A 15,974-nucleotide genomic window follows, 5' to 3' on the forward strand; every position below is an offset into this window, starting at 1 on the left:
ACTTTCTCACAGTGTCAAAGTGTGCTCAGTGTGCGTGAAGCATTGAGTCAGGCCTGGCAGGTGGCTTGGCAAGCAGTTGCTTTTGCTGTAGTTATCATTAAACTGCTGCATAGCTTCTATTGGTACAAACCCTGTGCTGGATCCTGGTCCTTGAGAAGTTATCAGAGGACAGGGAGGCAAAGAGAGAAGCCCTGTTATCAGGATACTGAAGGATGCTGGGGGGATGAGCTTGCTCTGATCTGCATGTTTGGTACTAGGAAAGAGAGCCCTTGAGATGGGCTATGTATGTCATGATTCTAACACCATGAGGTAGGCAGGGTAGGCCTGCTTGGGGACTCAGGGGGGACTCAGACTTGGGGACTAAAGACCAGCTACATTCACTCTGGGCCACCCACGTAAAGTGGTGACATGCCTGGGTCCTTAAGTCCATTGGGCCCAGATGACCTTTGAGCTTAACACAAATCAGCTGAATACAAATTGGCATCATCTCTAGCCTCCGGGGTTCTTGCCAGGGTTAACTCAGGATCACCCATGTGCCTGGCACAGAGTCAGCTCTCTGGGGGGGGGGGGCATGCTGACTGGCAGCATTTGTCAACCAGGGTAGATGCAAGCCCCCAGATCCAGGACCTCTGAACTATAGGAGCAACCATTGCAGGGAGCATCCACAAGGCAGGCAGATCTCCCAGCCCTGCAGCATCTAACCTGGGTACGAGCTTCCTTCCACAGGTCGCGAGCTGGGTGCCGGGCCTCTGCCATCCTGTGCTGCCCTCCCTGGTGTGAGCGTATGTGCCTTTGGACTACATCGTGAACGCAGCACCATGCAGTCCACGGGCATATACACTTGCCTCAAGGTCTATGTCATCGAGGACCCCTGGAGCCACCACCACAGAGGACCGGGCCGTGGGATGGCAGCAGGGAGGCTGGGCTGACTGCACCCTATGCTTAACCTCTCTGATCCCCACCTGCTCTTTTCTAGGGTTACATTGGTCTTCCGGGGCTCTTTGGCCTGCCAGGGTCGGATGGAGAGCGGGTAAGTACATTTGTCTGTGTACCGACACCCTCTACTTCTTCTGCGATAGCAGACTGCCTGCTGATGACGTCCATGCTGGGAGTACCTAAGTAGGGTGAGGCCCAGGAAGCAGCATGTGTATACTTCACTGTTATAGCACTGGTGGTCCCGGACAAGGCAGGGGTGCCCCAGGCTTGGTGTTCTAGGTACGCAGGGCAGTGAGGCTAGAGAAGGGACTCAGCAGAGGAGTCTCTAACCAGCCACAGGCATTTATATGTTCTGCAAGGATGGCCAGTTGACTGTTTTGTAAATAAAGTTTTATTGACCGTAGCTCTGCTTATCGATCACGGCTGTTTATGGCTGCTTTCCTGCCACCGTGACAGAGCTGAGTAGCTATGACAGAGGCCACCCACAGAGCGCCAAGTCGTCTCTCTCCTCCCTTTGGCACAGGCATCCACTCATCACTGGCACGGCACTTGGCTGCTTTATAAAGTGTTGTGAGGCTTGTCTCATAGAAGGGTGGGGACAGAGCCAAGTGTCAGATGCCAGGCCAGGGATACCAGGCAGGAACATGGTAGTTTGGTGGCAGCAGAGATGGGGACATCAAGGATGCCTGGCTCAGTCCTGGGTCCTGGGGATGTGTATAGACTGGCTTCAGGACTTCCCAAGATACACTGCCCTCCAGACCAAGTGTCCAAGTCAGGGAAGAGCTGCCCACAGGCCTTTAGGGCTGGCGACTTTAATACATGCTCCTTCCTTCCTCCAAGCCTGTACTTGGAAGTTCAGTTGTAACCCCGTCATTAAGCTAAATACAGGGCATTACAGGGAAGCAGAAGAAGGTACACTTAGTGAGCACCTGCTGAATGCTAGGAGTGCTGGCGGCTTCCTTTAGCACTCTCCCAGTAGGTGATTATGAGTTCCCGAACCCGCATCCATGCAATGAGCATGCAGCTCGCACCATGCTCTGGGCAAGCCTTCCAGACTCCTTGGGACTTTATTCTGGGTGCGGTGGGTGCCCCCTGGAGTTTGATTATGATCTTTCTCCTCTCTCCCCTACAGGGTCTCCCTGGCGTTCCTGGCAAGAGGGGCGAGATGGGTAGGCCGGTAAAGATTTTCCGTGTCTATTACGCAGACTCTACGGGTAGTCCCACCTCCTGCCGGCCGCGTACTGCACTGGTGGTCCCTGAGACCTGGCACTGTCTGCCTCTCAGCTCTGTTTCTCTGCTCTGGGTGTAGGGCAGGGTAACCAGGGGCAATCACTGGCCTGGGATGCTGCCCGGAGTTCTGGCTGCTCCAGGTGGCTCCTCTATCCCTAAATGCTTCAGCAGCTTGCGGGTAAAGCTTTACGTCTGGGGTGTCTGTCCCGATGTTTTTATTAGTGGCCAGCAGGCACTAGGGGACCTAAGTCCTCCCCTGGACAGCACAGGGTCCCCAGTGTCAGGTCTCCCACTCTGACTTCATTTATGCACATGCAAGGCTAGATGACTAGGGAGTATGGTAGGCCTCAAGAGGAATCCCAGAAATGGTTCAGTATTGACCCCCACCCAAATCCACGAGCCCTCTTTAGATCGCTTCAATGCCATAAGGGATTAGTTTTCCTCTTGCCAACCATCTATAGGGCATAAAGAGAAAGACAAGGCCCCAAAAGGTGTCCAAGGCATTGCAGCCCCTGAACAGCTGGAGCAGGGCACATCCAAGACTGACTCTTGGGAATACCAAATGGTACCAATATCATAAAAGTAGGTTTCCTTGACTCTGTTAGGAAAGCCATTGATTCTGTAAGGGGAATCTGAGTCTCTAAGAGATAGACCTCTGGGTGAGGCCTTGTGACTGTCACCAAGACAACTTTCTTCGGGTCCTATCCCAGTTGGTGGCTTAGCTCTTTGCTGCCATCCTGCAGGTCATCTAATCAGACCTACCACTGACTAGGGAATGCAAGCCACTTGACCAGGGTCACACAGAAAATAGGGAGCCAAGTCTGGATCTGAACCTAAGACCATTGATAATGCAGGGCGTTTCCCACAGGGTCTCTTTTCTCCCCATCAACTCCCTTTTCCTCCAGCGAAATCTACAGTTCTCACCCTTGCCTCACCTCTCATGCTAGAAAGGGGGTGTGCAATTTTGGAAGAAGGTCCAAATATAAAATGTTGGCAGTTAGCTAGTGCTGGCAGGACTTCTGGCCCGGCTGGTTCAGGGTTACGCACAGCAGACGGCTGAGCCACATGCTAGCCAGAATCTCTCATTGAGTCTAGAAAGAGGCTATAGTGATTCTTCTTATCTAGTGCGCTCTCTCTCTCTCCCTCTCTGTCTCTGTCTCTCTCTGTCTCTGTCTGTCTGTCTGTCTGTCTCTCTCTCTCTCTCTCTCTGTGTCTCTCTCTTTCTCTCTGTCTCTGTCTGTCTCTCTCTCTGTCTCTCTCTCTTTCTTTCTGTCTCTGTCTCTGCCTCTCTCTGTCTGTCTGTCTCTCTCTCTCTGTGTCTCTCTCTCTCTTTCTCTCTGTCTCTGTCTGTCTCTCTCTCTGTCTCTCTCTCCCTTTCTTTCTGTCTCTGTCTCTCTCTTTCTCTGTCTCTCTCTGTCTGTCTCTCTGTCTCTATCTCTGTCTCTGTCTCTCTCTCTCTCATCAGTGTACTGGGGATTCCTACCCCTACCATGCTGTTTAGGGCCTGGATCTGCCTGTTGTGACCAGGCCTGCACAGAGTCAGGAAGGCAGTCCCAACACTAGATCAGTTGACCCAGGCTTGGCTCTGTCTCCCACTCTGTGACTCAGAGATGCTGAGAGCTTGCCTGAGGACACACAGCTATCTGGTTCAGGTCAGGAATTCCTGCCCTGGGTTTTTCCTAGTCATCAGATAGGGAAGGAGAGAGTATATATCCCCATGTGGGGAAACTGAGGCCCAAAATGATGAGGGGGAGGGTCTGGTTTTTCATTTACATGTGAGCCTCCGGTGTTGGTGGCCTGTGAGTCTCCGTAAGACTTCTGCCTGTCTGTCTCCATCTCTTTCTCCCTTGATAGCATAACTGGAGAGATTTTCTAGTTTCCTTCACAGGGCAGAGTAGTATATGACCTGTATCATGAAACAAGGGATCTGGGAAATTCAGAGGCCTTCCCTATCAGCGTATTTCAAGCACAGTAGAAAGCATGCAAGCTTGACCTGTGGAAGGACTTCCAGAAATTAAATATTTTGTTCTTATAGCTCTCTAAGTTCGGTGGCTCCTCCTGGAGGCTGCTGAATAGTCCCGTGGTGGGTACCACCCCTGACAAGTGATATAATGATAAACATCAGCTTGCCGGAGAATTGTTAATGATGCTTAGCTTGGTCTTGACTAGGGCACAAAGAGGTGGCTGGTTTATAGGCTAGGAGACAGAGCCTGGAAGCTCAGTAGGTCATCTGTTGAATGCTCAGGCTGCGCTGGTCCTGCATCCACCCTCTGTATCAGAGGAGCAGATTCTGGAGGCCCGAGCTTGGCTGAAATGCTTTTAGATGTCTGGGCCTTGGCATGTTGCTGTCCACACCTCTGGCCCTGTGAACTGTTGCCATCCAGAGTGAGGGTGGAGCCTTGCCCTAGTCTATTTTCTTCCGCCCAGCCTGGTTCTGCTCACAGTATAAGGCGAGGCGTTCAGTCCCAGAGGGGCCCAACCTGGGAAAGCGGAGGAGCCACGTAGCACGCCCGGCAGTGAGCCAAGTTCATTCCTTGGGCCATGGGCCAGGCTGCTGCAGTCAGGGGTTGGGGCAACGGAAGAAGGTAGTGCCTGCTGCCATAGGCTAATGTGCAGTCATCACGCATACATCAGGCACAGCCAGTAGGCACTGGATGGCCAGCTGGGCAAGGAATAGAGGCCTTGGGTTGCTGGTAGATGTGGCTGTCTGCTCGGGAGTGGAGTGGTAGAAGCTTTGAATCTCAGTTTCCTACTGGGGCAACAAACTGCTGTTCACTTAAGCTATGGGCTTCCTCCATCTCAGACCACCTTCAATTGTTCCAGCATCTTTAAAGCTTCATTGTTTCCTAACGGTCTTTTTAAAATAAAAGGCCTAGAGTCCTAGAGGTTGCCCGTCAGCAGAAGCAACGCTAGAGATGGAGAAGGAGAGCTGGTCCCCAGGGCCATCATCTATGTCCAGGCGGAACCAGATTTAATATTCATCAGTCTGGAGCCACAATGGCCCTTTGCGATGCTGGACTTCTAATTCTTCTGTTTGTGCTTGATGCCACTACATAAATACCAGGAGAACAGTTCCGGGGCCAGACCACCTGGATTCAAATACAAACCATGCTATCCCAAAGCTGTGTGACTTTGGACGGGTTTCTTAACATCTCTGGGTCTCTTGATATCTAAAACAAGGTCTGCACAAAGTCCCTTTCATGAGTCTGCTACAGTTGGTTGTTACTGTCATGGCTGTGTCTATTGTCACTCATAGGCTGGCCCAGTCTACTGCTGAACTGCAACAGGGTCTCACTGCGGTTTGAACTCAACCTTCAGAAGGCTATGTCTTAAGACTCTCCCTGGTCTTAACAGTCTCTGAAGGAAAGCAGACATAACTCAGATTCTTAGAGCCTTCTGGGTGGTAGAGCCAGGGTAGCTCAGGGGTGTTGGCCTGACTACTGGGTCTGAGGGGAGTGGTGGGTCAGCTTGGAGCTGCCCTGTGTGTTGCTACCTAGAAACTACCGGCCTTGTGCCCAGGATATACCAACACATCCTCTTCCTCCCCAGTCTTGTCAGTGGGTCAGGCCAGGCTAGCATATATTTTGGGATCAGCCCTCAATCAACACAGTGAACGTCTTCCTATCACACAGATGCCTAGAGAAGACCAGATGGCCCTGGTCTCCTCTAGACTCTGGACCTAGAGAATAAAGCTAGCAATCACCAGGCCTTGCCCCTGGGACCATGTGGAGCGAGCCAGGATGCTGCTACACTTTGTCCTTATTCCATGAGAGACCGCCTTCCTACCCTGTCCCAGCCTTCACGACCAACACAAAGAAAAAGTCAGTGCCTTCAAAAGATGTCCCATATCACAGCCCATCTGACAGATGACTCCAGCCCCAAGAGGGGACACCAGTCAGCATCATGACAGAGAGTCAGGGTTGGCTGGTATCAGCTAGCTGAGACTCCTAGAACACGGGAAGAGGAAGCCCTTGTGGGCTGAATGCACTCTACAGAGACAGGACTGTGCATGGCAGCACCCTGTCACCCCGTGTGCCAGGTGGATACTCTCACTCCTCAGGCCAGGCTGGGCCCATTTGAAACTCACAGGAGTGGAACTGGGCAGAAGCAGAACCCAAGCTCACCTGAGCCACACACTGGTTTTATGGCCTTGGTCAGGTGACTTCCTGCCTGAGCCTCACCTTTCCCATCAGTTAAATAGGATGGGTCACCTTTACCCAGGGGTGAATGCCAGACACACATGCAGGCTGGCACACAAAACAACAACCTGGTCTCAGACCCATCAAATGTCTGCATTTTCTCGAGTCTGAGTAAGCCATGCTTCCTGGGGAGTGAATGTTACCCTGTGCTGTGCCGGTTCATGAATAGGACCTGTATGCTTGCATGCATACATGCCCAGAAACGCAGGATCAGGGTCCCTGCTTACTGGTACAGGCTATGTGACTGCTTCCTAGGGCTCCCTCCCTCCCTCCCTCCCTCCCTCCCTCCCTTCTCTCTCTCTCTCTCTCTTCCTTTCTTCCTTTCTTTCTTTCTTTCTTTCTTTCTTTCTTTCTTTCTTTCTTTCTTTCTTTCTTCCTTTCTTCCTTTCTTCCTTTCTTCCTTTCTTCCTTTCTTCCTTTCTTCCTTTCTTCCTTTCTTGTTGTTGCTGGATATCTGCTGAATAAAAGTACTAGCAACCTGAGGCACGAGGCTCCTCCAGGCAGTTATCACAGTCTGGCCACCTTTGCATTCATTCTTTCTGTCAGGCAAATGTGAGCTATGCTTGTCATTCCTCTTGGGAAAGCCACAGTTGGAACTGGAAGAGGGGAAGGGGTTTACAGGCTCTAGCTAAATCCCTCCCTTTCCTTTGAAGTAGGAATGGATTCCCCACCCCCATCCCCCAGGCCTCCCTACAGCTGATGTTTTTCCAGCTGTCTGGCTCCCTGAGGACTGTGAAGCTTCTTAGTCAGGTCACAGAAGGGCTGAAGGGCCAGACCTGCTCAGGCTGGTGGCCTCTTTGTGGCCACAGTGCTCATTCTCCCTAGCAGTGTGACCTTGCGTGACCTTGCCACTTTCCCAGTCACAGCCTTAGTTTGTAACATAGGAACTGTATTTCCACAGAACCTTCCTTTAACCAGTGGGGAAACTGAGGCCAATGGACTCTGAGAAATGTGCACTGCAAACTTCATCAGTCTGCAGTGGTCTAGGTCTGGACCTCGCTTCCTGCCTCAGTCTGTCATTTCCACAAGGAGTCCCAGTGCAGTCCCAGACCTGGGGGTGGTGCCTGTCCCATCTCTCAGATCAGCTGTGACCTGTCCCTTGGTTCCATGTGTGCCAATGTTTGTGGTTAGCAGGAAGGACATCAGAACCCCAGATCCGAGGAGTGAGCCTGCTCAGATATTGTCCTTGCATCCTGCTGGGAATGTGGCTCAGAGCCGAACTGCAGCCTTGAGCGCTAACCTCCATATTTCTTCTCTCTCATCCCCTCAGGGCTTCCCTGGAGACTTTGGGGAAAGAGGCCCCCCTGGACTTGATGGCAACCCTGTAAGTATCCCCAGTGCTTGCTAACAGCGGACTGCAAGAGCCTGAATTTGGGGGTCAGACAGACCTGGGCTGTTCACTGCTCTATGACCTACTAGCTGAGTGCCCTTGGAAAAATGGAAAGACTTCTCTGAACGCCTTTCTTTTGTGGGTACTCTGTGGCCTCCTGGAGAGTCCTCACCTGCTGAGTTGCAGGCTCTCCCCAGTCTCTGGGAACTTTTGTCTGATGGAGAGACCACAGCTGCCACAGAGAGGAAGCATCAGAACCGTTTATAGGTGGTTTGCCTTGATAAAGGCAGTTGCCATGAGCTTTGCTGGAGGCAGAGCCAAGTTTACAGGTCTTCAGGTTTACAGTTTGTAAGCATGCAGAGGCCTAGCTTGTCTGCAAGGAGATGACTTGGCCTTCCCTAGGGCATCAGTTTGCTTTTCCCTTATTGTCCTCGCTCCAGGCCCTGGGTGGGAGATCTCAGGCTGGGGTGTAGGCTATGACCAGTGTTCTCAGGAATCCCTGCCTTGGTTGTTGTCTTTCCCTGGGACTCCCTATCAGAGCAGCCAGGCCCAGCTGTGCCCACTGGCCTTCCATCAGCTTCCTAACATTTGTTGGTCCATTTCAACTCCATAAATACTCCTGAGCCTGACCTAGCAGATGCTCTGGGGATAAAGCTGTGTCCTCAGAGCCAGGAACATGGAGTTTGGGGGCCTTGGGAAACCAGTTCGCTCCTCTGCACCCCAGTGTCCCTTTCGAAGTGCAGGTCAGAAATGCACACTTAGTGGATGGGAGGTCTTAGCCATTGCAGGTGTGCAGGGGACAATTGTGATCAGTGCTAGGCATCCCTAAGGTGCCAGCATCCTGGTGTCACTGCTACCTCCTCAGTCCATTGCACTTGGCTAGGGAGAGCCGGGAGGAACAGAGATGCTTGGCAGAGTAGGAATGGCCCACAGGGAAGAACTGGGATGAGGAAAGAGGGGTGGAGTCTCTAGGTGGAGCAAGATGCGTTTTGAGAGTTTGCAGGAGAGCGAGGATCTTCCCATAGACTCAGCTTTTACTAGGTTAACGTCCCAACCAAAGGATGTGACCCTTCTGGAAGTTTTCTTGGGTTGGGAGAGACATCTTTCTCCTTAGGGTCTGGAGGAATAGAACGATTCTCTGGCCTTGACGTCAGCTCTGCCATGGAATTGCTGAGGGACCTTGGCAAGTCATTTCCCTTCTGGTAGCCCCGCAGTTGTATCAACAAGGACAGCCCCGAGAGGAGACTGGCACTTCCCACCATTAGTCAGCTGCAAGAACCACAGTTTTTATTCATGACTTTCTGTTTAGAGCTTGAGCCAGACTCTTGTCCCCATGTTTCCCCCACCCCTGGTGTGGACATTAGATGGTCAATTTATAAAGCTTTGGGGGACTGGAGTTGGAGAGGATCAGTCCCACATTGTCCTGTCCTCTGGACCTAGGCAAGAGCAACCCCTGGCACCTTGGAAACCCCAGGAATGGGGGAACCTGGAGAGCCTGGATGGCAACAGGGTATCCATGTGATGTCCTCATTGCTTGCCTCTGACCTTGAGTAGACCACTCACCTCTGAAAGCTCGCCAAGAGAGAAAAACACCTCCATCTGCTTATGACCTTGGTCGAGTCCCACCCATGTATGACCTCCATGCTAGAGTCTGGAAGGGGCTAGGCTTGGATGTTACAGATGGGATAGATGGTAGAGGGGAATATTCTACGTATCCTACAGCAAGCATGCAAGAGTACTTAAGGGATTGTGCTCAGAAAGAGGGTGACTCTGCTCCCAGTGGTCCCACCCAGCACCTGCATGGGGTACAGTGTAGAGGAAGACAGGGCAGTAACCACCTTGATTTCTGCTTGCAGGGAGAAATTGGCCTGCCGGGGCCACCAGGAGTGCTCGGGCTCATTGTAAGTACACACATGCCTAGGTCCAACTTGGGCAGATGTGGGGTAGCCAAGGTTGTGAAGAGCAAGCAAGGGGCCTTGCAGGGGAGTCAAAATGGCCTTTTCCATAAGCCCCAGAGGGATGAGGAAGAAGAGGAGGAGGAAGGAAGGAAGGAAGGAAGGAAGGAAGGAAGGAAGGAAGGAAGGAAGGAAGGAAGGAAATAGAGGAGTAAAGACAAAGCCATGCTGTGGCTGCAGATAGTTTGCCTACCTTCTTGGAGCCTGCTTGCTCATTGATTAGATGACGATGAGTCTTGGAGCACAGGGCTGCCAACCATTCTTTGGCTTGTGTCCTGTCCCTTGATTTGCAGGCAGGTAGATCAGTATGATAGCAAGCTATTCAACCAGTAAAGGGCTCAGGCCCAGAGGGAAACTGTGGCTAGCAGCAGAGCAGAGACTCTAGGCTTTCTTCACTCACTTCCTTAAAGCATTGACTTTGGAGCAGGAGTACCAAGTTCAAGTTCCACCTGTGTCACATCCAGGTCATGTGACCTGGGCCCTCTCTATGCTTTAGTTCTGTCATCTATGAAATGGAAATGGAGAGGAGTCCTCTTGGATCCCTGGTTGTGAGGATGAAAAGGGGTTATGGGTACAGTGTGGCCTGTGCCAGCGCTCTGTAAATGCTGAGCCAGTGGACCGTACTGTTATTAGCATGACTGTTACCTGCTAAGATGCCCAGGCCCGAGAGGCTGAGGAGCCGGAGGGGGTAGAGCCTCTGATTGTTCTGGACTGGAAAAGCCTTGGCAGATGGCTCTGTCACTCAGTGTAAGGACTTGCTGCCGGACCTCCAGAGCTATTCTTGGCCTTGAACTCAGTCCTGAGGGCCAGTGAGAGGCCAAAGCCTGGCCATGACCCTAGAGGCACCACCCACCCCGCTGAATGTGCTCCTCTGCTCTGGTCCTGTGAAACTTGTGTGGTGGTACCAAGTACAAGATGGCTCCCCAGACAGGAGGGCTGGCTTTGTTCTCCCAGCCACTGTGCTGAGAAATTCTCTTCAGATGGAAGATGAAGATGGGGTTAAGGGGAGTATGATGGACCCCATTCCCCAGAGTAGTCTATTCTTGGAAGAGGGCCTAGGGTCCCCCAGATTGTCTCTCCTGCTCAGGCAGGTGGGAACAGAGCCTGCTGAGAGGACATGGGTCAGGTCAACCCTCTTGGCCCTGATCCTCAATTCCAGCCTTACCTCTACGAACCTCAGGAACCCTCTGTCACATAGGATCATTGTCCTCATTTGTTCTGGGACCATAGATGCACATAGTCCAGTCTAGGCCTGGAACCCCACCTCCTGGGTTCAAGTTCTCCTTCACCCATTCATATAATCCCAGTCCTGGGTACCTTTCTTGACCTCCTGCCCTTTGTTTCTTCTCCTATATAACGTGCATTATCCTAGTACTTGCTTTGGGGGATTGATTGATAATGTAAGTAGCTTAACACTTAAGCAGTACTTAGAACACAGAAAGGCTTCCAGAAGTACTAATCATAATAATAGCTATTTTAATGTTTCTGTTACACGTCTGGTAGCATTGCGCGTCGGAACTTAGTAGGAGAGGGTGTTACAGTTGACTAGTGATGTCTGCCTTGGCTAGTCATATCCTCCTTGGCTGAAGATGCTACAGTTGACAGTGATGTCTGTATTGGCTAGGGATGGGAAAGTATTAACTCAGACACTCATCTCTTGTGTTCATTCAACAGAAATCTGCTGAGTACTTACTTTGGCAATATGTGCCATGAGAATCTGAGCACATGCTGGAAGTCTTAGTATCTATTTTTTCTAAGCTCTGAAGTATCTTAGTATCTATTTTTTATGATCCCTCAAGTGTATGCTCATTAAGCTCCAGTGTGAGAAACTCCCTTCTTCCTTGGTCCATCCAATCAGAGCCCACATTTTCCAGATCCTTCCTGTCTTGAGCCCAGGTTACCCTGACTCTTCCTGGGAGAGGCTGTTCCTGGGGTCAAAAGTCCATTGTCTTCTCTGGTCAGACTCCTTCAGTGTGAGCAATATTGGTCCCAGACTTTTCTGAGGGGATATTCACACATCCTGATAGTCATCTTTGGCACGTGTTCCCATTTGGCATTGTCCCAGCATCCTCTAGGTTGGGACCTAACCCAGAGGAGAATGAGTTCTGTTTGGATGAATGGACAGATTCTATGGACCCAGACTATACTGCCTCTGTCCCTGGTCCTCCCCTAGACTATACTACCTCTGTCCCTGGTCCTCCTGGTATTTGGCAGGCTCCTTCCTGCCTCAGGACTATCCAGACAAAATGCCAGTTGCCCAGTTGGCTTTGGATGCCCGATGTGATATTTAGGGCACGTTTGTGCTAGAGTATCATTCTATTTACCTGACATTCAAATGTGACTGGGCCCTCTCTGTTCTGACTTGCTACTGCTGCTGCTCACAGTGTCTCTTTGGGAGGTAGGAAAACAGACTCCAGGTCAAGGTTACACACAATGCAGGAGAAGGTTGGGGCTTGATTGGAGCCCATAACCTTCAGCTTCCATTCCAGGATCCCTTCCCTGCCTTCTTTTGGTCCACGCTCTGGGTGTGTCTACAGTTTGCAGTCTTGTGCCTACAAGGTTTCCAAAGAGCCTCTCTTTTCTGCAGCCCCCCCTTGCCCTGGTCATTGTCAACCTCTCTTCTCCTGTCAACCAAGCTTCTCCTGCAGCTTCCCTTGCCCCATGTCCTCTTGTGGCCACTGTCAGTCTCTCCTTTCCTTGTTTTCAGATTCTCTTCTCTGCCAGGATGAAATATCTCTCACCCAGGCACCTTTAGGTGGGGGTCACTGGGCTGGACCTGAGCCCACCAAGCCCAGACTGAGTGCTCTCTCTGGTCCTGGAACTCTGAGCCAGGAACTTCTGGAGAAGTGGAAAGGAAGGGGACCCTGTTCTGAGGTGTCCAGGAGGAAGCGGAACTGAGTCAGTCACCTGTGGTTTTCTAGAGTGCATGGATGCTCAGCTGATGGGGGGCAGGGGTCTGTGTTTTGGTGGTCATTTTGTTATAGAAACCAAGATATGCAAACCCTCTGTGGAGTCAGCTGAAGCAGTGCTCTTGAAGCCTGTCACCTGCCTCTGTCCCAGTTTCCCAGGTGCCCAGTCAGGAGAGAGGACAGAAGACTAGGCCACCACTCACTAAGCGCCTGTCTACTTGTATGCTTGAGGGGGTGTCTGCTGTGCTGGAGCTCTGGAAGCCATGCCATGCCCTGGCTCGCCCTCTAGGGAGTGGGGCATGTCCTGCTTATAACACGTGTCAGATGTCCCCAGTTCCCGCTTGCCACCAGTGGCTTCCTGCCAGCTCCAAGCTGAGAGGACTAGACTCTCTCCTCTGGGTGTCATCAGAGCTCATGGCTGGCATGCAGGGGTACTGTTCACTTCAGAATCTGCCCCACAAAAGTCTCTTTTGCCTCTTCTGTTCAGAGAGACACAGGGACTTTTGGCTTCTGCATTGAATGAGAACAAATGATCTCGGAATCCGGCCCTAAATGCTGCTGTCATTGATGGGTCAGGGCTATCCTCTGTAAGGAGAGTTGGTTAGGGATCTGGTCAGCTGGTGTTAACCAGCTATTGTATTTCTGATCCTGATCAGTATCGAATAAGCACATGAGCCCTGGAGAGGGAACTCATTGTCATCTTGTAGGTATGAGAACAGGTTCAGAGTGAGCAACACACCTCCCTGAGGTCACACAGCCCTTAAGCCACGGCTCAATCTGTACACCTCACTGAAGCTCTTAGCCCACTCTCTATTGCTACTGCTGTGCTGCTCTTATATAAGATCAGAGCCCCTAGATTACTTTCCTGTCCCTAACCTGGGGCCACCAGAGGCTCCGTTTTCTTCCAGGCTAGCTCCCTGGTGGGTTTTTAAGCAAGACTGGGGGATCATCATAGGTCATTCATCAGACACTTCAAAGGTGTACTGTTTGTGACTCCACCCCACCATACTGGATGCCTGAGTCATGGAGGGAAGGTCCTTCAACCAGGGGGCCTGGCCTCAGTCTGGTGGTGAGACAGGTAGTGGCCTGTGAGCACACATAATCTTAGTGGTTTACACAGGGACAGCTATGAACAAAAGGCATTGATTCCGAACTGTTGAGCAGGGAGGTGACAGAGCTCTGGGGTCATGGGAAGGGTGCACTTACAGGGACGAAGGCCTAGCAGTGTTAGAGGTCAGCCAGCACACCCGGCGAAGGCACAGGTGAACCAAGGGATGGGGACATCACAGGCCAGATGTCATAGCTGAACAGGAGATGCAAGGCAGAAGGAGAGATTTCTGGTCCCTTGCAAACCCTGATCTGGATGCCCGTGTGATGCTCTTGGGTTCTTGCTATCTGTGGCTACTCCAGGACCTGTTAGCATGGATTCACACTGGGGCAAACAGACATCTCTGAGGTCTGATCCTGCCTTGGATTGGCCCCACTCAGTACTTGCAGAGCAGGTTTTCTGGTTCCTCTCTTAGCCTTGGTTTCCCCTAGGAAAGTGGGATAGCTCTGACAGCCATCCTGGTTGCATGGGTGAGCGGTGGTGAAATGCTAGCCCCCGGCCCGGTGTAGCCGGAGTCTGGCTGGGCCTTGGCAGCTACCCCTGGAATTGGACACACAGCAGGGGGGTCTTTAACTCCTTACAGCTGTGTTGGTTGTGATCATGGTGAGGGACTTGAGAGGAAGGGGACGGTAGGGAGAAGTGTCTGGGAGCTTAGGAACAGCTCCAACATAAGGGTCTTCCTCATTCTCTTGGGGACGCTCTGCAATCTGGCTCTGAGATGTCCTCCGGGGACAGTGGCTTGCAGCGTCCCTTTGCCTCCCCCTTGGTAGGCCACTCTGGGACTCTGTATTTCTACCTTGGGCAGTTGCTGTTCCCTTCCCTGAGTTTCCACAGCTGTCATCTTCTGCATGTAGGGTTCTTTTGCCACAACTATTCCCCCTTGGAGTGATCTATGCCAGGCTCCTTCCCCAACACCCACAGAGCCTTTGGATGTCCCTCACGTTCATCATCCAGCCTGTGTGAGTCTCTGGTCCCCTCACAAGCTGCCTTTAGGTTAGTCTGCAGAAGGAAAAGCCAACCTGAGTTCCTGGCCTAGGGAGGAGCCACCTCTTACAGAGTCTGCTCTGGCCACCAAACCAAGGGGACCACGGTCATCTCTCCCCTTCTTTCAGAACTGGACATGTTGTAGCACCAGCCTCTTGGATTCTTGATCTCTTCTCTGGTGTGTGAGCCATGACAGAAAAAGTGATCTGCCAGAGTTGTGAGAAGTAACTGAGCGGAGGAGAGCCAAGGACTCTTGCTCAGTGCCCTGCGGTGCTCTTTTTGGGTCATGGTTGTCCGTGTTAGATGGAAGTGTTCTTTTTTCTGATGGACCAGCTCCTTGATGGGCACTGGAAGCAAGATTCTCAGTGGCTGCAGAGGCTCAGCAGGGAGGGTTGAACCCAGCCAAGTGGGGACTGAAGTCCTGAGTGGGACCCTGTGGTTACCATGATTCCACAGGCAGCCAGGGCTAGTCTCTGTGTTCCAGGGCATGTCTAGTCTGAGAGCTCCTCCCCACTACCCTCCAGGTCCTCCCACCTTCCTGCAGCTCTTCCTTGGCATTCTCCTCTATTGGGCTTCTCTTCTCACCCCCAGGGTGTGAGAAGCTCCACCCAACAGGAGCTTGAGGTCAAATTCTATAGCCTGGATTTCCAGGGCTGACCCTTGTGCCCCAACCTCAGAGCCTGTGCCACAGTGCCCAAAGAGCCTGAATCAGGGCCGTTGGGAACTGAAGCCAAGAGAGGTCAAGTTCATTGATTGAGGCCACAGAGCAGGCCCTTAGGTCAGTGAAGGAAGATGAACTAGCTGAGAAGAACAGCTCTCTCCCTGGAACAACTCCATGTTACTGTCACGTTTGGGGGTGGCTATGAGGCAAAGAGTAGAGTGACATTTGCGAGGAAGGACTGGGCCCCACTTCCCGCTAAGCCTAGATTCCCTGACCTTAGCACCTTTGAGTCCGGGGTCTGCGTTACTCTGTCTTATTTACTATAGGATTTTAGTGGTCCCTGACTGTTCGATGGCAATGATCTCTTTTAAGTCGTGACAATGCCCTAGACACTCCATCCTCTCACCTGCTAAGTCACCTACTCCTTGGAACAGTGCTAGAACTCAGTGTTGTCACTCTCCCTGTCCCATGCTAGTAAGCAGCAGAGGGACAAGTTGACTGGCTTAGGAAATGTCCCACCAGCCATCTGGAGCCCCTGTGGAAAACACCCTTGAGGTCACTAAGCCTCCCAGGCCCAGGAATCCTGTTATTCCTGACCCAAAGCTGGATCCCCAACCTGTAGTGCAAGAGTCTCTCTCAACATCTTGGAGACCATAAACCAT

The 15,974-nt window shown here is 51.9% G+C and overlaps 1 protein-coding gene and 1 non-coding gene across 14 annotated transcripts in view; both read left to right on the plus strand.

Moving 5' to 3' along the window:
* The window catches only part of Col27a1 (collagen, type XXVII, alpha 1), a 120,983-nt gene that overhangs the window by 42,075 nt on the left and 62,934 nt on the right, over window positions 1-15,974 (plus strand). For 12 of the 13 annotated variants that reach the window (XR_390328.3, XR_003954978.1, XM_030253629.1 and 9 more), the window contains 4 exons: window positions 977-1,030; window positions 2,069-2,113; window positions 7,636-7,689; window positions 9,552-9,596. Coding sequence is in view for 10 of the 13 variants with exons in the window: in XM_030253629.1 (XP_030109489.1) it covers window positions 977-1,030; window positions 2,069-2,113; window positions 7,636-7,689; window positions 9,552-9,596 (198 nt within the window). In the remaining 3 variants the exon portion in view is untranslated. The remainder of the gene's footprint in view (window positions 1-976; window positions 1,031-2,068; window positions 2,114-7,635; window positions 7,690-9,551; window positions 9,597-15,974) is intronic. The other variant, XM_030253632.1, reaches the window with a different exon arrangement.
* On the plus strand, window positions 768-849 carry Mir455 (microRNA 455). Its single transcript, NR_030477.1, has one exon. It is a non-coding gene; the product is annotated as a microRNA 455 (primary transcript).

This window comes from Mus musculus, chromosome 4, assembly GCF_000001635.26.
Source record: "Mus musculus strain C57BL/6J chromosome 4, GRCm38.p6 C57BL/6J".
Classification (NCBI taxonomy): Eukaryota; Metazoa; Chordata; class Mammalia; order Rodentia; family Muridae; genus Mus; species Mus musculus.